The sequence below is a fragment of the Falco rusticolus genome, chromosome 4, assembly GCF_015220075.1.
Source record: "Falco rusticolus isolate bFalRus1 chromosome 4, bFalRus1.pri, whole genome shotgun sequence".
NCBI classification, from domain to species: Eukaryota; Metazoa; Chordata; class Aves; order Falconiformes; family Falconidae; genus Falco; species Falco rusticolus.
The window spans coordinates 24,294,907-24,317,972 of NC_051190.1; the positions used below are offsets into that span (position 1 = coordinate 24,294,907).

A 23,066-nucleotide genomic window follows, 5' to 3' on the forward strand; every position below is an offset into this window, starting at 1 on the left:
ATACTCTGTACTGCTCAATGTAGTGTGTAATGCAAAACAGAAAGCATGAATAGCATATTAATAGCATATTTCTAAAACAGTGGGGTTTCATGTGTTTTGATTTGCAAATACTTGCAATTTTTATGGTAGGGTTGTGGACCCTTGTGAAGGGTATTTCAACCAACTGATGAAAGGTTCATTTTTCTTACCTATCTTAGAAGAATTTTGCAAACCATCATTGAAAACTGTTGCTCTAATCAACAGGAAGCTGGAGGTGTATGTTCAGAGGGACTATACGAGGCAATTCACACAATTATCAGGTAATTTACATAGATGTGGACAGCAGGAACTAAAACCCAGTCCTTAAGCTTCAAGGATACAAATCTCACCCAAGTGAATCCAAAGAAAGCTTTCATAAACTTTAGCAGTAGGGTGCCCTTGTTGCTTCTAATCAGGTCTCATAAGGCCTTTGGGTTGGACTTTCAAGTGTGAAGCTTACTTGCTCAAAGTATTCGGGAGCTCCCATCCTCCTGATCACCTTGGAAACTTTCACTCTTTTGCAGAATTATGGCCTAGTCAAGGCTGTATGTAGCTGTGGCACAAATGGAGGGCTGCACAGCCCATATTCCTGTATGCAGGGCCAATGGGATGTGTAAAAAGGGCTACAGCCCTGTTAGTAAGAGAAACTGATCCACCACATCACTGCTGATGGTTAAATAACTTGCAGCCTGGAATTTTCTGCCAGGGTCCAGGGCTGCATAAGTGCAGAAGATACAAGAGAGACAGTAAAAATATAAAGGAAATCTTACCAAGAACAAGTGCCGAGGGTGTCTGTTTTTGCCAGCAACTTTCATCAGTGTTCCTTCTTTAACAAAGATCTGAAGGAGAAAACAGCAGATTGTAATCCTGAGGCTTCTAATTCTGAATCTTAGTGAGAAAAGAATATTCCTCTGGGGAAACAGGTACTCTAGCTGCGTTTATCAGCACAGGAACAGATAGATACCTCAACACTTGCTTCTAGCCTTACTTCTTATGATCTGGCTTAGTCTTTGCCTGAGTTAGCCCTGCTGCTCTTCATGGCTTACATTTGTATCAGTACTGCTAGGGCAGGGGTCCTCAAACTACGGCCCGTGGGCCGGATACACGCCAGCCCCCTGTTTAAAAAGTTTGAGGACCCCTGTGCTAGCGTTTGAAACCCACTTGTCCTCAGCCCAGTGCTCCTTTACTGTGGATTGTGCTCAGAGGTGACCGTCACAGATTGCAAAGCTAACATTAATGGGCTTCAGAAAAGAAATCTTGTATTTAAAGATTTTCTAAAATAGATAGACCAAAAAGAAAAGCTGAAGCCTCGCTACATCCGCATAGCTATGCTTGCATACATAATCTGTATGTGTTTGCAAACACAGTACTTTGTCGGTCCATATTTTTACTATGTATGTAGATAGGACTATGTATGTAAGCAGCTAAACCAGCATAATAAGAATTTGATTGCATTACTGTTTGAAAAGGTCTAGAATAATGTGAGTGGATTAACAGTCATCTTCTCTTTTTGGATGGAGAACAGAATCTGGTGTAGTTTTCTACTCTAGAATAATTTATAATCGAAGAGACCAATCCCACAAATTCTGTACTCTGGGCTTTGCAGAATTTGTTAAAGCACTTCCTGACCAAGGACAAGTGAGAATATTAGAGGAAAAAATAGAGGTTGACTGCAGTGTGTACCTGATGAGGATCCTTATGCTATGAGTATGCATGACTTGAAAAGTGCTTCATGAGTTTTGCTAAAGATACTGGTGGGCTGAAGGGAAATCTAGAGTTGCAGAACTCAAGAAAGAAATCTTTCAAAGTGTAAAGGCAGGTTGGAGCTGAGGAAACTGGATAGGTTTGAAAGCCAGGAGAAGAAATTTACATTTGATGTGGATGGCAAAACAGAGCTATACACTCTGCCATATTTCTTTTCATGTATTGCTTAAAAATGGTATCTTGCTTGAAAAGCAACACTGGGGAATTGGGAGAATAAAAATTTGAAAACAAATAATTTCCTCTGATTTAAGGTTCTTAGCCAGCCAAATAAAACTCTGAGACTTTCCAGGCTGCAAGCAATTCCTGCTAGTGTTACAACCTTTCAGCAGTACTATATAGGGAGGAAAACAGCATCTCCAACAAAACACATTACACATGGTGTGGCTGAGGACAGCTGGAGTGAAAAGTCAGATGGCTACTCTGTGTAAAAGCAGGGGCAACGCATGTCTTTCCCAGCCTGAGGCTCTCGGCACATCTTTTTGTGCACTGCCAGAGTGATGGTTTTTTACACAACCCAGTGCTCCAACTCTTATCAGTATCTCAGTAAACAACACCTGTAGACATCTGAAATCTGGCTATCCACACAATCAGAGATATAGCTGGCCGGAAACAATGTCCTTATCAGCATAGGTCTGCCTGCAGCACTCACCCTTCCTGGCTGCAGGAGGCCACTCTGCCCTCTCACACTGTGCTCAATGTGCACCAGCTTCTGCAAGTTTTCCTGGGGGAGAGAAACAGCGTTTAGACCACATGGTGACTATTCTTTAGACAAGCAGGCAAACCTTCCCTCACCCCTTCTCACCATTTTATTTCTCTTTTGTGGTTTTGCAGAATTAGCTTTCAGAGAGAACTGAGCCCAGGGATTTCACACTTAGAAGTCTTCCAGCCTTACTGGTTTTACAAAATCTCCTCGCATCCCTTCACATCTGCTATGGCCTTCTACAGTCCTGTTACCTCTTGATAGCTCGGTTCATCTTCAAAAGGGCCTGCTAACTCCATATGTCCCAAGTGTATAAATATATTGGCTTCTTTGCTGACTTTCTTGCTCTGGGAACTCATAAACTGGGAGCAGAGACAAAGTACAGTATCTGCTCCAAAGGCCTCTGCATTAGTAGCAAGACATGGATAATCCAAAGAATGTTTTAATACTGTAAAACTCTTGCTAGGATTATCTGGAGGTTTATATTCTGTGACAACAGATTAATGACTTTGCAATAGGGGATTTAGAAGGTTAACTAGTAAGCAGGCAATGAAGCTGCATCTCTCTTTTGATGCTTTGCAAAAATCAGGAACTTCATTATCAAACTCTGATACTATTAACTGCCTACTTGGCCTTAAAGCACACAGTCAGTGGGCACTGGCATGTGACACGAATTTATCTGTGAAGATGGTAAATAAGATTAACCTAGCTAAGCCTATGCTCTCATTAAAACAAGATGGTACTAGATGGAGATACAAAGGAGGAAGAAGGGATGTCTGTACCTTTGCAATATTGCTAGAGTCTTTTCAGATCTCTTTCCATTTAGCAGGTGAGGCTGCTAAAACGGAGGCTTGTGGTTGTATCTGGTCAGGATAGTAGAATGGGCTGCACAGCCGCAATGAGTCATCACTGGAATATGTCTAAAAATTAGGAGTCTCTTGTCTAAGTTAGCCATTGTATCAGAAATCCTCAGTTACACACCGAGACTACGGACCATATTTGACACAGCTTCATGACCTGGCAGCCTTTGACTACAGCTTTCTGCTATGACAGATAATGGTCTGTTTTCCTGTGCTCCATTGACTGGCATTAAGATACTCCTGGGCTTAGTTAGATTCATGCAGTGTATCTGCCTGATACAAATCAGTGCTGTCTACAGAATCAGCTAATTAAGAAAGCTATCACAGATACCAGAATGAGCATATCCATGTCAACATGATGGTCTGTCAAGGCTAATTTACCCTGGATTTCAGCTAATACAATTAATATACCTATCTCTTTTTGAGATAAGCCTGAAATACCTCCATATGTTACTGCCTTGGTGAAATGTTACACTTGTTTAGCATGATGCTAAGTTTAGTTCTTAATTGGTAACTGCATATCAAACATATGGAAACACCTACAAGGCCTGACCAGCACAGGGCTGCATTGTGACCATGCAATATAACTGGCAGTTGACACATTTTCAAGAATTTTAGCCATCAAGTATCATTTTTGCAATGCAGGAAGTGGCAAATGGAATTTTTTAGGTCACATCTAAAATACTGTAGGCCAGCAAAATGGAAACAGAATGTATAAACTAATAGCACAGGAAATACCAGGGATCATGGGACAGCAGACATTTGCAAAAGACATTTGCAAAGGACTTTCCCATCACTAAAGGGCATTTTAGCCTTGGCAAAACTTGTCAAATTGACAGCTTCCACAATGGAAACCCATTCTTCACAGAAATCCACAGAAAAGGCAGTGCCCTCCTGTGAGGCACACTCACAGCCAGTGCTAGTACTACTCATTGGGTTTTCTGTAAGAGTGAGAAGAGAAGCTGCTGCAGCTGAGATGCACCTCAGCTTTTCTTAGGACTGCTGGCAGAGGTGCCTGTTGTAATGCTGATGTTTGCAGTATGGACACATGTTCACCAGGAAATGGACAGAGATGTATCAAACTCATTTCCTGCAGGAAGTCAAACAGCCATCACATGTGAAGGACAGTGATTTATCTGGGAATGTGAGCAGCTGAGAGGGGTATAGTTTCCCTACAGTTCCCCTAAAATTCCGTTTTCTTCATTCTCCTTAAAACTATAATCATTCTCCATTAAAATATCCTTTACAAACACAATTAGAAAATGAAAACAAAGCTCCACCCAACTAGTACTGCAGATGTGGGTGGCTGAAATCCTTCTCTGGCCATTCTAGCAGTGAACTGCAGCTTGCATCATATTATCATTATGTCTATGCAGGAGGAACACCTCCCCAAGGAATTCACCAGCTGTTAACAGCAACAATGATTTATAGCTCTTAGCATCTCAGGGCCTCTGACAGATCATAGAAATTCAGAGAGCAATACAGATCCTGCATAGTTCAAGTAGTGAATGTCTCCTAGAGTTACAGACAGACTTAATGCTATGTGGTGATGGCATTTCTTATGCCTCTGTTTGTACATCTGTAAATTGTGAACAGTATTTTCCAACTTGATGAAAATGCTGTGGAGATAGTTAATATCATAATGCGTCTGCAAATCCTGCATTAATAGTTTCCATGGAAAAACTGCTTGAGTGTTATTATCATAAAACAAAAAAAGCTAATAATGATTCACTGATATTCTGCAGAAAATGTAGATCATAATTCAATGCTCCTGTCAGATTTTTGGAGAGTAGTTTGATGAGTTGATAAGTGGCAGCAGAAATCTTCCTCCTTCCAGGTACATGCCAAGTCTAAATTATTGCTTAGAACTTTAACCAGGTACATGACAAGTTAATCATGCTTTATCTTGAGTGGCACTGTTCAGTTTGTTCTGTAATTAGAGTATTAAATTCTCTGCATTTTTAAAAATCTGAGAAAAGAAAATAACTGCTTGTTGTGGCTTTTGTGGATGGGATATTAATTCAGGAGGACAGCCTTTGATTTAGCAGAGTATCTCATGAACCTGCACCTTCACAAAACCCACAGCATTCACACAGATGGGAAAGAAGGAAATTTTCTTTTATTTCTTCCAGGCCATAGTTTTGAGAAAGAGCAGATGTGCTCTGATGATATGATAAAAAATTAAGTGTAAAAATCTATGTGGAATTTGCAATGGAATTGTTAGGAACTTAGCTCTTATAGTTCTCAATCTCTAATACAGGTATCCCTAAAGCTGTGAGATTACTGTGGAAGCTTTTCCTGAGATCTGTTTTATGATGAAAGATTTATTATTTTGGTAAAAAGAATGCTTTAATAATGGAAAAGTATGATTATAAATTCTTTGCGTGAGGAGAAAGAAAGTCAGAATCAAACCTGTTGAAACCTTTGCTAAGTCTATAGTTTCACAGTCATTCTGTAGAGGGGCCAGATTACATTTCTTTTTATGATAAAACTCTAGGCTTGCTAGACTACATCCTCTCTGCAATCTACATCTGTTCTTTTGTCTTGGTGACAGAATAGTGTTTATGTATTAATTAACTAGTGGTTATTGCTGTCAATACTTAACATCACTCAGAATTAGTCTGTATGAACATCATTGTTTCCATGCACGCTGCTTTTCTGTTATGCTTCTTTGTCTCTCCTTTCCTTCTCCTCCTTCACCATTACATTTGGCTGTAATGCAACTACCATTTCATCTACAAAAACTTCCCTTCTAACTTTTGTCCTTATCCTAGCTACTATAATGGCTGATGACAAAATAGTTTGTGCCGATGCCCAAAGTATCTTTAAATAAAGTTGAGAGTAAGCAACAAAAGAGATCAGCATAGCTGATAGTTTACATTCAGCAAAGGTGCTCAGGCTGTCTGCTGGCTGAAACAGAGTGTGCTGCTTTGTTTACAATGATTCATGTTTGCAACTTTTCCTTAGCAATTAGGAGGAGTAAAAAAAGTGCTGTCTTTAAAATGAAGGCTTGAAGATTTTGGGTTGTCACAGAGCCATATCAACGCAGCAAAAGGGCTGATGTTATTGTATGAAGACAGAATGTGTTCTGAGGTAGATGTGCCAGGATGGGGTGGCAAATCTTGGAGCAGAAAAGCAGAAATGGACTTAAACCAAATCAATAGGTCCAAGCTTTTTTAAGTTTGCATTGAGTGAAAAGGCAAATCTGATTTTTGAGTTCTGACCTTAAAAACCTTGACCTTCAGAATGCTCAAAATCTTGATCTGTTGTCATGGCTTGAGATCATGTCGGCACAAAACCAGGAACCCACCAGTTGGACTTCACGCTGTGGTAATTTTGTCAGTGGCTTCAGGAGAAGTAGGTTCAGAGCCTCAGTCTCTGCTTTTAGCTATCAGATGAGGAAGCAGGCAGATCCGCGAAGACAGGCTTCTCTCTTCAGGAAATAGGTAGTTTTAACTATAACTTATCTCTTTCTGATTCAAATGTTAGAAGGCTTGGGTTTTGTCTGTTGCTGGTCATGAGGAGATCATCACTGAACTTAGTGCTCTGAAACAGCCCATGAACACATGGGCTCCATTTATGACCCTGGCACAGATATCAGAGACATGGCTTTTAAACCTGAGCAGCAGAGATTTCCAGATGTGAGCAAAAGTTGTTATTCTTGGCTCTTGGGTTCACTTGCTGCAAGCAGATGCTTCCACTTCTCTGAACAAAGCATGAAAGCTTCAGTTTTAACATATGAAGGGCACTCTGGGTTTTGAGACTCCTTCATTCTTACCTCCCAAGCTGTTGCAAAAAAACATCCTTCATCTAGCTGACCTACTGCATTTTTGCCATGACACAGTCTGAATTCACCATTTCACCCAGTGCTTTTGTTCCCCTGCAGCCAGAGGGCAAAGGCATTAAAGGGAATGTGCTGAGTCAGCAGTGCTGGTGTGTAGCTGTAGTGGCTTTCAGCATGTATCTTTCCCTAACAATTCCTGTCCATTCATTCTTTCAACCTTAAAATCCTACCTAAAAACAAGCTCTTACTAAGGAGGATGGTTCATGCCTTCCCTTTGTCTCCATTGATGCCAAGGTGTTTTTTCTTTGTTTCTTGAATTTTGTGTTTTGATGCCTGAATGATTATTAACAATCCACCCTCTTCTCAGTAAATGAAATAATAAAGAAATTAGTTGAATGCCATCAGTAATTAACCAAGGGAAGAATGTTTGCAATGCCAAAGAGATCTTTAATTTAGCAAAAGCACAGTAAAATCCCGTGCAGGATGTTAAATTCAGCAATGTTCTCATAAGAAGTAAAATGTGATAGCTTCCCCAAAAATATAATACATTCCCAATCACTTGAAATCCCCGTGACTCAATGCAATGATAAAATACTTAAGATGAGACACCTTTTGAGAAAGAAACACTTTAGTGAAACCACTCACAACTGGATGAAATGCAGGATGCCTGGAATGAGGTGCTTTGTTCTCTAACATATGTGCTATGGAACACAAACCTCCTTGGTAATCCAAATGACTTGAAAATAAGTGCTAAAAAATGGCATTTTTAAAAATTTTGGCTTTATTATGACTACTTTCTAGGTCTAGCAAGCCTAGAATTTAATCATAAGAAGAAATGTCACCTGGCCACTGCAGAATGACTGAGACTATGGACTTATGGAGCAAGATTTCATTAGACTGCAAAGACCGTAGGTACTTCTTTCTAACTACTTGAGCTGAATGCTAGGTCTGTGTAGCAAAAGCAAACATGGACCTCAGGAGAGAGTTTAGCTGCAGGTGTGGGTGGCAAGTATGAAAAAAAGAAAGGCACTGCCTTTAATTATCACCCAGAGGTCCACCAAGTTGAATTCCTCTGGAACCTGCTGGATCCCATGTCCGGCAGTTTCTCTACTGCCTGCTATGTCTCCTGACACTGCTTCTTACTAATGTCAGTAGAATATTCCCATCATCTTAGATAGAAATCAGACCTAGATCCTTGGAAACAAATGGTCATTAAACCAGCTATATGCAGGCTATCTTTGACTGTAAATTAGGACTATAATATCATGTAAGCAATAAATCACACTGACCTGAAAGAAACTGTTCATTACTTTGGGAAACTATATAACATATTTAGATACCTAAATCTGAGTTTAGACATGAGCTGTAGCCTATGAAAGTTTTGGCCAGTCTATTTGGTTGTGTGATCATTTGCAAGACTGTAAACCGTGACCTATTCTTTTGAAGTAAAATGGGATTCCAGAATTGTGGAAAAGTTATGTAAATGAGCTCAGAATGTGTCTTTGACAGTACATTTGTGATGTCTTCAACATTTCATATAACCCAGGCTAGAAACAGAACTGTGAAAATTCCCATCTCTCACTTCATTGCTCCACATACCATTTCAGCAACCCCAAGATGGAAAAAAACCCTTTGTGCTGCTTGCTACAGTGACTTACATCTTGCACAGCTGCACTTAAGTGCATCTGCAACACTGTAAACCAGATCTGTATAAACCTTTGAGTGTCACCCTGGAGGAAGCTTCAGAATTTAGCAGAGATACGTATTCACTTCAGCAGATGTGCAGAAAAGATACTATCGATCAGGAGAGCATGTGTCACAGTAGGACTCACCGCTTGGAGCATGCTGTCATTGGCTCGGTCCGTGATTTCAGAAACAATGAATAAAGCAGCTGAAGAATGAAGCAAAACAAACACTATAAATCACATAAAAGAGTAGGAAAATAATTCAAATCCCTTCTGTTTGCAAGAGCATCTTTAAAAAAAAGCAGGCATCCCCAGCAGCAGCTCCTTCAACTACTTCGGTACCTTCAGAAAAAAACTGCCCAGCAAATTTATGACATGGCACAGTGCTGTCAGTTCCCCTTCCCTTCATCATCCTATTCTGTGAAACTCTGCATTGTACTTGTGCTGACCAAGAGAGCTCATGAGGTCCCTTTTAAACACCTAGCGTAACACAAAATTTTTTTGTGATGTTTTCTAGTTGCAGACTTTCAGCAGTTGGAGCTTGTGGTAGGAGAGATTAATGTAACCCAGCTTTAGCCATACAAAAGCATTTCAATCTAAGGTGATTTGTTTCCTTTTACTGCCAAGAGAGAGGACAGGTCATCCCTTTCTGACAGAAGTAAGTATGAAGTGGTGACATGAATTAACGCCTGGATTCTCCACTGGCAAATAACCTGGGCCAGAGTGTGTTTGCTGTCCCTGAGAGCAGTGGTGTAACATGGCTCAGGTCCTTATCTCAAGTCTCTTCCCCTATGGAACAGGGCATCCTATCCGTTTCTGGACATAATCTGGGAGCACGCTAGCTGTTGCTGGCCTGAAATGTGTCAAGCGTGTGCCAAACACAAACAAGATAGGCAATTGTGGCCACAGAGCTTGAGTATCTGCCCTGGCCTTATTTAAATTACTGGTATAGCTGTAGTCCTACTGTCAGTGACTAGGATCTTAAATCTCGCACAAAACTCTACTCTTGGTCAGAACAGATTGACCTTCAGTCAGCCACAGACATTGCTACCAGTTGGTTTGGATTCACACAATGTAATAGAGGTGAACTGGTTTCATTAATACAAGGTTATTTCTGCTTACTCCAGCCTGGAAGCTACTCCCACTGAGGCCAAAGCTAAACCTTGCTTTGACTTCAGTCGGAGTAAGAGACTTCTGCTTTATCTATCTGATGTGCTGGAAAGGATGGTGTTAGCAGTTGAACGTCTGGATTTGTTCTTGATTGTGCAGGACTGATTTTTCTGCAATGTCTTTTCAGTTTACTTAGGCTTAAGGAATCCAGAATACAGATAGACAGTTCAAACCTCCTGGGTTTCTCCAAAGTTCACAGAGCCCAGCAGGCATACCATAGATAATGGTACACAAACAAGCAGATGGAGCCATCCCAACTGACTTTACAATGATGTCCTGGTTTCAGCTGAGATGAGTTATTTTTCTTCTTAGTAGCTGGTGCAGTGCTCGTGAGAACAATGCTGATAACACACTGATGTTTTCGGTTGTTGCTGGGTAACATTTATACTAAATCAAGGACTTTTCAGCTTCTCAGGCCCTGCCAGCAAGAAGGCTGGAGGGGCACAAGAACTTGGGAGGGGACACAGCCAAGACAGCTGACCCAAACTAGCCAAAGGGGTATTCCATACCATATGAATGTCATGCTGAGTATATGTAAACTGGGGAAAGAAGGTAGGGAGGTATGTTTGGCATTATGGCATTTGTCTTCCCAAGTAACCGTTACACGTGATGAAGGCCTGTTTTCCTGGAGATGGCTGAATGCCTGCCGATGGGAAGTGGTGAATGAATTCCTTGTTTTGCTTTGCTTGCGTGTGGAGCTTTTACTTTACCTATTAAACTGTCTTCATCTCAACCCATGAGTTTTCTCACTTTTACTCTTTGATTCTTCCGCCATCCCACCAGGGGGAGAATGAGCGAGCCACTGTGTGGTGCTTGGTTGCTGGCCAGGGTTAAACCATGACAAATGACTAAGCCAAATATGGATGGAGCCAAAAGGGACTAGGATTTCCCTGATGACTGGGGCAGAACTACAATATCTGCACCATGCTTGTATAGATGATAATTTCTTCTTCTGTAAATTCATTGTGTCAAAATTATAGGAAGCCCACATGTTTCAGTGAAAAAAGTAATTATTGCCCTAAATAATAATATTGACCTAAATAATTTGTCTAAATTAGTAATCAGTTCCTATAGATGTTATGGCTAATCTATTAACACAAAGTGTTGAAAATAATCCGCTTGCATATACTACCAGTATAGATCCTGTACCTCTTTAGAAGCAGAGTTAGCAAAGCAGAACTTTTGTGCTACCCATTTCATTTTACCTTGTGTGGCTTCATACTCTGTAGAATCAGGGCAAAGATTATTCAAGTAATCTGTAGAAAATAATCAAACAGAGACATCCAGTAATCAGAATACAGACCCACATAATTTGTAATATTAGCTAAAACATAAAATCACGGAATCATGGAATCACAGAATGGTTTGGGTTGGAAGGGACCTTAAAGATCATCTAATTCAACCCCCCTGCCATGAGCAGGGACATCTTCCACTAGATCAGGTTGCTCAAAACCTCATCCAACCTGGTCTTGAGCACTTCCAGGCACCCACAGTAATGTCTCGTATCACTTTATTCCCAAATAATTGTGTATAGCCTCTTTCCACAGCAAAACTCATCTTTGACTGCATTCTACTTTCAGAATCAATGCAAAAGCACTGATACAGATTCGGACTCATCACATAACTTGGCAGGTACAAACGAATAAATGGAGAGTGACAAAAATATTGCTTTGTTTCTCAGCCAAGAGAACTGCTGAGTAGCCCCATTTTACAAATAATTGTTTTTCTAATGAATTCTATTTTCCCATCTGAATGAACAGTGTTGGCTGCAACGACTGATTTTCTCTATTTATAGCAGATTAATTATATGCGGTTTATAGACACAGGAAGGAAGACTATGGTTCTGTGCATGCAGAGTTCAATGATTACTACTGAACTCAATCACATTCTGAAAATAGGTTCTGTAACATGCACACAATAGGACTTACACTTACAGGAATTTTATTTGCATTATATACAAACCTTTAATCTGTCAGTTTTCCTTGGACTACTGGCCTTGGATCATCTGACTGTTCTTTGTCTAAGTCTTTATGCTTTTAATGACTGCAGTATACGAGTGCTACCATTAAAAAGCCTAATCCTGAAAGACTTTGTTCTTTTCTTTCTGATAGATCCAGGCTACTAAATTCTACATCCAAGAATCAGGCCTCCATGCTGAGAATGGTGCTGTGCATGGATATGCGTTCCACTGAACGTTCTATCCATATATGTTTCTCCTTCTAGTGCTATGCCCTCCCTGGCATCCTGAAATCTTCCTGGTTTTTACCTGCATTCAGGAAAGCATCTGCCTGTACTCAAGTCAGGCAGGAAGGGGTTGTGCGGTGTTATCAGGCAGTATTTATCATTCCTTTTCACAGCTGCAAGATCTGTCCTTGGCTGTGGACATTCAACTGAGTGGGCAACTCCTTTTGGCTGTAGTACAACCAATATCCTGATAAAATACCCTTCCTTATGTGGTAGAAACAGCCAGTTATGGACACACAAGTACACCTACATATTTTAATTTTTTTTTACTCTATCTAGAGAATCTGAAGGACTGCACTGTTCCAGACCTCTATCCTAGCAGGCGAAGAGTGGCTTGGTTTCTTGAGGTGAGGAGCTGAAGCAGTAAACCTATTTTCTGGAATATCTTAATCCAGCAGACTTTATCTCACTACACACAAGAGCTTTCATTTTCCCCGTTAGTACCTGTAACTGGGACAAGGAGGAGCTCAAGCTGCTTCAAGCATAAATGGAATACAACCATTGGAGCTGCACTGAAACCCTTCCAGCTCTCCTCACAAAATACCACACTTCATGTTTGCAATTTACCTTGTCGACCACAGAAATGGGCAGAGTAAATGGAGCACAGTACGGGTATTGCTGGCAGGGTCATGCCAAGTCCTTTTTCTTAGATGCAATATTTGTGCACATGCACTAAAACCACTGTAAGGATCGTGTGAGACTACCAAGTACTGCAACCCACAAATCTGGAAAGTTGCCCTTAATGTAGACACACCCAGAGAGGGAAGCAAGTCACACAGAAAATATGTCCTACTATTGGCATTTGTATTGCTCGTACTAAAAAAGCAAAACCAGCTGTGAATAATGAGTTGCATCCTTGATCAAAGTGTCTAGAGCAAGAAGAAACTGCTGCTAATCTGTGCTGAGAATAAAAATTTAATATGGTCACTTTGTTCTGCATTTATAGGAGTCCCTTCAAATATGCCGTGCCCTTCATTGACTGTCGAGCACGGGCAGGGTGTTTAGCTTCCTTTTTACTGTCTCACACATAACTCATCTTGCATCCCTCTCCACCCACACATATACAGAGTCCCAAAGCATTTCTACATCTTTATGTCTACAGATCCTTGCTCTTTTGTGTTCTGATCTGACTAAACTACTTGACAACACTGAGATTCATTGTTACATTTCACCATTTCCTTCCCCAACCAGTTCATCAGTTACAAACCTAAACTTCACAATTCTTTCCAGGGGCCACATCCTGCTTCAGAAAGCTTGCTCCCCTCACAGGTTCACACTTGCTAGATTTGCTGTGGCTTGTAAAGAATGACCCACAAGCAGGAACACAACTCCACTCAGAGAAACTCCAGGTGGGAGTGATATATATATGGTCCTGAATGTAAAGGGAAGTTGTTACTGTAAATGTACAGTATATGACATTTACATCTGTAAATGTACTGTTAATGTAAATTTGGATATCTCTCTCCTGCAATGCAGAGGAATTGGACTGGGATTTTGACTTAAAGTTATCAGTAGCCTTAGGTGTACTGCTCATAGAGCTTAGGGTGCAGTACTAAGTATAGCTGCTTTGTTGATGGAGTAGAAGGAGATGATGCTTGCCACTGTCACACAGGATGCACTGCAGAGCCCCCTTTCTGGGGACTGCTGTCTCCTACTGTCTCTGATAATTGCCCTTGATGTAAATAAAATCAAATTTGTTTGCTGGAAGTGAGGCTGAACTCCACCTCTCCTAATTCACAGAAGGAGAAAGCCAAGAAGGAATGGCTAAAAGCACTGACTTCACACTTTTTTTGTGACCTTTCAGCTTGGTTGTGCTGAAGAAGTGCCTGCTCCTTTCCAGGCTCCAGGACATTTCCTGAATCCTGTACTAAGCATACTGGAGTTCCCAGGAAATCCCACACTGCTTCAGTCTTATTTTAGCTGTCTTGGCATCAGTGTGTGGCACAGTGGAAGCACAGAACATCATGGGAGGGTTTCCACTGAGTACCTTTGAGAGTAATTTTACTGACCTGTGAGCAGCACACGATACTGGAAGACACGCTGCACCACTTTCAAAAGCTGGTGTTTCACACTCTGAGGGCTGCCATCAGAGTTCTGCTGTCCTCAATGGAAGTGAAAGGAAACACAAAGATCAGGGATGTGTGAGCTCAGAAGCAAACTGTTGTCTCCACCTGATGTATACTATGGAATTTTGCTACCAGTTGCATGCATAAATTTCATTGAACCATTCCCAATTTACCCAGCTTGCTCAGGATATACGTTGTGTGTGTATATATTGTGACTGTAAGTAAGTACTGTAAACAATTTATTTCCTATGGCATCATTCACAAATAGTTTGGACTCAGAAGGAAAAGGAGGAAAGCAAATACCATTTAGAAGGTAAAGGTTGGATAAAGGTTTTAGGGTGGCATCTGAAGACAGGTATTGAGATCTCAATGAAGTTTGTCATTGAAGTTCCTTTTTTGGACTGAAAGTAAAGTGTCTTCTGGCTGAAACATTTTAGTATCTTATTTCAGCAACTGAGCAAAATACAGCAAAGCATCTCCCTGTGGTTGAGTTGGAACTCAATGTCCAGAGACATTACCCCGACCAGCAATGAAGTGCCACGCAGCTGCTCGCTCACTCCCTCACCACCCAGAGGGATGGGGAGGAGAACTGGAAAGGAATGTAAAACTCGAGGGGCTGACTGCTCTCACCAAATTTACATTCAAGATTGTGCTTAGCATTCCCAGTCCCCCACACTCAAGTCAAAGGTGCCAGAAACAAGATGAGGCCCTAAATTCTGTGGTGTTAGACTGGAAAGCTAATAGTGGTCATTAAATAAATAAATAAATAAATAAATAGGAAAGGACTGAGAGACACCTCCCCATCATTTGTCCATGTATGCATGCTTGCAAGAGGGCAAGAAGTTACAGAGCTCACTGATTCTAGGGCAAAATCCTGCTGAACTTATCCTAGGAAAAGCCTCATCTACTTTCTTAGAAATAAATGCTAATTCTCAGTATTGATAGTTAAGACAGAAGTGTATAGGCATGTGGCTGGGAGGGATGCTGGGAATACAGGCTGCCAGTAGAAAGCCTGCATTTGCCAAGTTTATGTTCAGAGCAGTGTGAGACATCAGAGCTCCCCTCAGCTGCTAACAGGAAGTAATTGTGGTGACTGCAAGGTATCTGTTTGTAAATGCTGACTTCCAAATGTCTTTTGAAATTAATGGCTATCCTTAATATTTCACATGTGCTGCAGAGAAAAATATAATCCATACCCCACAGAGCTGGCATTCTAAATAACCATTAAGGTCTGATCACTAATTTATCCTTACAGCCCCTCTGCCACCCAAGTAAACATTGTTATTTCTCTTAACATACAAGGATAATAAGAAACAGATTTTCTAGACCCACAATAAAGCAGCATAGCTTTTAATCATTTTAGCTCAATGGAATCAGTGTGGCCCAACTGAACTTTCCCATCCACATATGGGTTTATGCTTTTGAAATTATGTGAAGTGGCCACATTGCCAGTGCTTTAAAATGTAAGCGGGAATCATGGAATTTCTGTCACATGTATCTTGATGGTGTTTTCCAGTTATTCGGCATGGATGACTGAGTTAACACAACTGGAAAATACATGCTCCTTGCTACAGGGCCAGAGGCTACAGAGCATTCAGGGAGTCTAGATGAAAAGAACGCTGCACGTGTCTGGCCAGTGGAGTTTGTGTTTTCCTGTGCAGTTCAGTGTTGCCTGTCACAACATCCTCTAAACAGAGGAAGTAATTAACAGGCATTTAAAAATGCAGAGAAATGCCAGTTGTAAAGATGTTGTGGGTTGATCCCTGCCAGCAGCTAAGCACACATAGAGGCTAAACATAATTTCATCCTGGCCAGACCCAGTACAAAAGAAAGGATAGAAAATGCAGTGAAAGAAGAGAAGATATGAAGAGATAGTAATAATAATAGTTATTAACTCAAACACATCCTCAAAGAGCTTGATAAGTTAATATGTGACTGAGAAACTACTCCACTATGTGCATACATTTCAGCAAAATATACTTACAAATCTGTAAATTCACAAACATTCTATATGTGCATACACAGGGGTGTGTGGGCATCAAACAGACACAGAAAAACATTATTCATATGTGAACATCTCACTTCAGTTTTAGCACTAGGATGTGTGAAAAGAGCTTTTTTCCCATTCTACCCTGTGAATACTGGTGGAGTTGCATAAAAAGTATGCTGTGAGTAAGCCCTGTGGCACAGCTATGCATTAGTGCAGGTAAAAAAACATGGGAGCGTTACCTCAAACTCCTGAATTATGGTAGCCAGTTGGGAATATTTAAGGCAGGTTTCATCCAGCAAAGCCAAATTCTTATCAAACTGCATGATGTATGCTGTGTGGTGATTCAGCCTTGATTTTCTGGAGACAAAAACATCAGCAACTTTCTGCTGTTCCTTCCTAAGGCCACAGAAAGAAAAGAAGAGGCAAATATATAAATAAATAAAAATTAAATAAAAGCTATTCTTGTTTCTCATTGTATTAGACCCACAGGGGCTAAGGACATTGTGCACCTAAAACATAAGTTAAATGGCAGGAAGAAGGGAGTGCTTCACTGACATACTGGACAACAAAACAGGCTGCTGTAGAATGGGCACCACGAGAGGCTGATCCTTTGGCTGTGCTTTTGCCATGGCAGCACTGTGTGTCTGTAGCGGGTAGGATGTCTCCTTTACGGAGACTTTAGTTGCTGCAGCGCTTTGAGCACTGGTTATGGGGGACAGTATAATGTCTTCAGATGTAATATCATATCTTCAGCTCTTCCTTCATTGCCCCCTTCTTAGCACTGCCCCACCATCATCTGTCTCAGCACCCAGTTGCACAGCACTGAAATATTTACGAAGCATGTACGAGAACATGACAAAATCTGAGATTGCAAATGAATAATCATAGTTAGGGAGGAGCATGAGCTCCTGGGGATGTCAGAGCAACAGATTGTCTGGGGGAGCGCAGGCACAGGGAAGGACTTACTGGAAGATTCAGAGGTGGTGGTGACTTCGGAACCTGTATGAGCACAGCCCTATGCCGTATGTCATTATTGTGTCGGCAGCATTTGCAACACGGCCCTCTTTTTTCCTCAGTGCCACAGAGTTGTTCTCACAGAACCTTAGGGCATTTTCAGTTGTGTCCCTTTTGTCTTTGTGAACATACAGCATGCTGCTAGAGTAGGGCTGTGAATTCTTTAGAAACAAGTCACACCGTTTCTCTTTGTGTTATGAGTGCATGAATCATAACTCATTGATGACATTTTTAAAGTCTTTCTGTTGTTTGTGACAGTCCCTTGGTGGACACAAACCCATTTACAGCTACCTTTAGCCTTTTCTTTCCTTGTGAGCTTTGACTTGAAAGTGCAGAGCTGACAAGGAGAGCTGTGCCCTGCATTTAGGGTTGTTACTGAAAAGTTCTCCTGTTCTAATTGACTTCCTTAACTGTGCAGTGGCAGGGCTGGGATAGGATCAGCCACTGTCAGAAACCACTGTCTCCTGGAGTCCCACAGGGTGGAGGTGTGAGGCTGCATCATCCATCATCAGCTGTCAGGGACAGAGTAGCTCCATCTAGGTCAGGGGCTGCACTGGTTGTGGTAGGTTTAGTCGGTTGGGACTGCAGTGGTAATTTCTCTTAGACATTCTTGTTCTGGCAGTTTTATAGTCTAGGGCCTGGCAGCCTGGCTTAACTCAGAGGTCTTAACTGAATGAATTTTTGAGCTTTGTCTGACCTAGGCATGGTCTTATTTTCTCATGGAAAGACTTTGCCCTGTAAGGATGTTTGGCTTAGGTGGAGTCCCTCAGCAGACTGACGGTGTCTGTTTGGCTTGGAAGCCTAGCCTGTGCAGAGCCGCCTTGGTGCTGGAAGTGAGGGGTGTCCCTTATCTGAGAGCTATGCAGTTGCTACGTAGATTTCTGTAAGCAGATGATCCTTAGGATCGATTTTGATGTCTGCTGTTCCTGCCTCTCGTGGCATCAGCCTGTGACCTTCAGGCCATGAGTGTGAAGCTGCTTGGTGATGACTATGAACTAGCATCAGGATAATGCATATTAAGCAGGCTGTCCTCACACTTGACTGACAGGGCCATTTTGGAGTCATGCACAAATGTTTCAGTATTTGGTTTCTTAGCCTGATAGCCTCTACATTTACTTCCTGCCCGCCTGTATGCAAAATCAGCTGAAGTAGTTCAGGTTTTACTCCTTTCATCTCTGCTAGAATCCCAGCCTCCCTGCTAGTGGGGTCAAGGGGACACTGATAAGTTCACCCACCTTCTGTGCAGGGTACATTAAGGCCATCAAACCATGCCATTCCATACTTGCCATTTAAGGACTCTTTCTTCCAGTTCTCCCAGGATGTCTTGGTGTAATTCATAAATTTCAGGGAGTTCACGTAAGCCCTGCTTGAGTTTAACTTCTTCCTGTTCATTTTCATCTTCTTCTCCAAGCACTTTCAAGATACCTTCATAGAAATCCTGTGAACAACAATACAGAAATAAGGCAAACAGACTTAAAAGACAACTGTTTTCTGAAATTATCATTACAATTTCTTGACTCCTAAATGATACTTTCTTGGAATTGTAATATATGCCATCAATAGTCATAGAGTGTGCTCAGCATAGCAAGGCAATCATAGCATATGTGTTCTTCCATCCATTAGTGCATACACGTTTTCAGCTGAATTCCACCATCCTGTCAACCCAAAATTGAACATTTCACCTGACCAAGCCATCAGACCCTTATGCATAAAATGAGTTTGAAATCTTTATTTACCTTGCCTTTTTTTCCTGCTTTTCTGGGTGTAGTTGGTCTCATTTTTATAGTGTTTCTTAACCATAAACATAATTTTAAAAAATGAAAGATGAGATTTTTTAGTTACTTCATTGAGTCCAACAGCTTGACATGAAAAACATCAGTGCCTACATGTCTTGTGCTAAACTTTGCAACACTTGTCTCCAAATCTGAACTTAAAGAAAGGAAGAAGCTATAAATGTAAGCTATGCAACAAATCATTTTCCCTATGAAACCTAACTGAGACATTTTTTCCTCATCTTAGAAATGGTTTTGATCCTGAAGTGGTGGGCACACAAGTAATTTCCTCTATATTAAAATGTGGCCAGCTCTGGTACATAATAGAGCACCTGTTTAAGACTGTGTAGCAAAATGTTTCCCCAGCTTTGACTTGGAAGTGAGGAATAAGGCCTCCATCTGAAACAGCAGTAATAATTTGTGTTAAGATTCCCAGGCATTAGAAAACCATCCCAACAGCAGCCACAAATATTTTATGTGTAAAACATTATTTGAAGTCTCCTTCATCCAGAGCTCTGGATGCTGAAATGTTTTCAGGTCGAAGCCTTATTCCTACAGGCTCCATCTTCTCTGCTTCAGACTTGTAAAGGAGCCTTTGCTGGCACCTGAGTATGCTCAAGAAACTTCGGCCCCTGTGGTGCCATGGCCCCTTTCAGGCTTTTACCAGCCATTGCTGTTTCCCCTGCCTGCTGCTGCCAGACACAGCCCCTCTTCACAGGCAGTGGCTAGAGAAGCTCAGGCATTTAAAGCTGCCTGGGCTTTGTGGAGGTCTGAATGCAAACTGTGGCAATGGGGTGCAAGGCAATGCACAACGCAATGCAGGAAAGCTTATAACTAAGGCTTTGCTGCTCAGTGGCATGAGAACCCAAACCCAGGGGTTCTGGCTGCCTTTGCCAGGAGCTGGGGCACTGTAACTAGTGATTGTCTTCATAGCGTATCTGGTGTTCAAAAGCAGGAGCCTTCATTCAATGAAATGGAAAGGATGTGATTTCAGCATCTGCTTCATCAGTATTGCTACAAAGTACAAGTAATTGAAAAGTGTTAGTATAGTATTCAGTGATTGCCTGGGCATGGTCCTGCTGCACTGTTACAAGTTTAATTCTGCTCTGTATTCCTTGTAAGGAGATCTGTTCCTCCATCAGGGTCAGCTTGGGCTCCTTACTGTTACATTTTTCATTTCCGTTAGTCAGGCTTTCATGGGCAAAGTGTCTGAATCTCAGTTTTTCTATGAAAATAAGTGAACAATTAGAAACCTAAGTGCATCCCAGTTTGTGATGAGAGCAGAAACTGGGCATTCATATACAATTATTATGAACTAGTTCTGTGAGTGCCTTTTCCAATCTTTTTCTGCGTCCCAGTAAGCCATGAAGTGCATGGAGTTTTTTATTGCACAAGATGAGGAAAAAAGGGGTAAGAGTGAAAACTAGAGTAAATAATCAAAACAGCTCAGTAAAGAGGCCACATTAACTGTGAGGTTTGAAAGCTCCTGAAACTCATTTTGGTACAGCAGCTGCAGACTAGGAGATTGCAGAGCTCCCTTCCTTATAAAAACCCCATTTGTCCTTACCTGACCTTTTTTTTTTTTTTTTTTTGGGGGGGTGTGTGTGTGAGGGTAACACTAGGGGGGTACAGCATCCTCTCTGATTTCTAGTCAGCCTACACACACTGTTTTTTTCCAGTAAGTACCTCAAATCAGGTATTGTTTTTCAATTCAGCAATAAAAATATTTGAATGGAGGCTTTGTAGTTGAATATACTTAGATTCATTGACTTTGAAGCCAAGAGGGACCATATTGATATGATATGATCAAGTGTGGTCTGGTCAGTAGTACAGACTGCAAGACTTACTAGAATATAGCATTACTAGGAAAACAACCAACTTTGATTTAGGACAGAATTTACCACATTATGGATATGCTAACACTGCATCCTGAGGAAAAAAAAAAAAGTGCCAAAAGGGGCTTTTGGTGTTCTCATGAAGGATCAGGTAGCTCATAATGACATAGAAAGCCCAAGCATCTAGTCAAAGCAGAGCTGGTAGTAAAGCCCTGGTTGCATCCTGTCAGACTAAGACCATCACACCAGGAGTTGTTCTTCCAGCAGGTTCACACTGAGCTCTGCTTCAGCCCAAGATCTAGTGTGACAAAAAGCTTTAGTGTCTGACCAGTTTGGCCAGATCCATGCTATCAATGTATTTTTTCACATGCTACTCTGCAAGCAGTGAGCTATTATTAACACGGTGGTTTTTTCAAAGATATATTAAAAACATTCTCTGTCTACCCATAGAAGCCAATTCATCAGAAAAAAAATGCAGCTGCTTTAACAATCACTGAGAAGGTGATTCTGCTGGATGAGTTAATAGAAATGGCAGTTAGATTTTCCACTCAGAGACCATTTCCTGGCCTCCTACTCCACTGTATGTGATGTAGCCAAATACGCTGTGAAAGGAAGCAGGGGCTTGATAAAAAGAAATCGCTAAGGTTGCACAGCTCATTGAAAGATACCAAACTGTTTCTATCTGGCCCTGAACCAGGATGGGATAGGTTGAGTATCTTCCTCTGTCAGGATCTAGTGATCATGAAACCTATTGCCAAAAAGTCAAGTTCTGTTCCCTGAACTTTTAGGGAGAATCTTATGAACTTTCCTGGGCTGCACTGGGATTTACCATGGCATTTCTCATGACTCTACCTTCTATCTAGTGAAGTTTTATAAGTACATGGAGTAATTAAGGAGTCTGAGAGAACTGATTTCCATGAAACTTGCTCATGTCCAGGTATGAGCAACTCAATAGAGTACGTTTCACTGGGGATCCATATTTTACATTAGATAGTCCACTTCAGTTTGGTTAAATCAAAGTAGCTGTCATGATTCCAGCATGCTGGAGATCTAGTTGGTATGACTGTGGTCCTGCTGAAAGGTTCTATAAGGAGCAGGAGAGCCTCTGGGCAAAGAACTTCAAAATTCCTCTCTCTACACCAGTAGGAACTGACTCCAGGCAAGAGCAGATTTTATTCTCCTCAGATTAATTCCTGTTTTTTTCTGTTGTAACACTGTGTAACTGCAATGTACACACTGGCTCTCACTATGAACTGGAATGACTGGAAAATCTAATAGATACTAGCTGAAAGGAAAGTCACACATACACTATGTTTTTTTAGCAATTGTGTCAGATGAAGCATTTGTTTTCTGAAAAGCCACTGTAATTAGGTAAAAAAAAGATCATGATGACAATTTTCCTTTTGACTAAGTATATAATGGATAAAACAAGATCATAATTTTTTTTTTTAAGGAGTATTATTGTGTTTCCTAATTACCTGGGTCTGGTTTCCACAATGTGTCTGCCCTGGTACCACAAATAATGTCCATGTTATGCTACTGCAGCTCCTATTTTTTCTGGTGTGTGAGTAAGCCTTTGTAACTACATATTTCAGCCAGTGTGTGCTCCAGATGCTTTCCATCCAACTAAAACAGTCAATCCATCCTCACAATGCTTTTTCTAACTTAAAGGAATCTGCAACTTTTCGAAGTCCTCAGCCATCGTAATTAATCCAGATTGGGGAAAGGGAAAGAATCCAAAGGGTTCTTTCAGCTTATTGTGTCTGGGGAAGTGAATAGCTGTAGTAAGTTCACTACTGATGTGCCTACTAGTTCACTACTAGTTCACTACTGAAGTAACCTACTATGTTACAGAAATGTCATCTTTTCCAAGTTAACATCAAACAGTTCTTTATCTGCCCACTTTCCACCATAGCTGAGCAACAAGATTAACACCCCTTTCCCACAGGATCTCAGTGGATTTAATCAGTCATTAATTGCCTGCCCCTTTGATTATAATGAATTCTCAGACAAATTATTTCATTCCAGTTGCGTGGATAGCCAGCTTCCTAATGATTAATAAAAAACTTGCAGCATAACAGTAATCACTATAAACATCCATTAAAAAAAAAGTCACTTGAAAATGCTGAGTGCTTGGGAAGCCATTAATCAAATGCAAAGTGCT

The 23,066-nt window shown here is 41.1% G+C and overlaps 1 protein-coding gene across 2 annotated transcripts in view; it reads right to left on the reverse strand.

Annotated features, from left to right (window-relative positions):
* Window positions 1-23,066, reverse strand: part of FGD5 (FYVE, RhoGEF and PH domain containing 5) — a 109,995-nt gene that overhangs the window by 24,431 nt on the left and 62,498 nt on the right. Inside the window, exons 6-12 of one of the 2 annotated variants that reach the window (XM_037383214.1) lie at window positions 18,582-18,733; window positions 16,521-16,677; window positions 14,235-14,319; window positions 11,187-11,237; window positions 8,959-9,017; window positions 2,432-2,503; window positions 789-857 (exon numbers count right to left, since the gene is read on the reverse strand). In XM_037383214.1, the coding sequence (XP_037239111.1) occupies window positions 789-857; window positions 2,432-2,503; window positions 8,959-9,017; window positions 11,187-11,237; window positions 14,235-14,319; window positions 16,521-16,677; window positions 18,582-18,733 (645 nt within the window). Of the gene's footprint in view, window positions 1-788; window positions 858-2,431; window positions 2,504-8,958; window positions 9,018-11,186; window positions 11,238-14,234; window positions 14,323-16,520; window positions 16,678-18,581; window positions 18,734-23,066 lie in introns of both variants that reach the window. The other variant, XM_037383213.1, reaches the window with a different exon arrangement.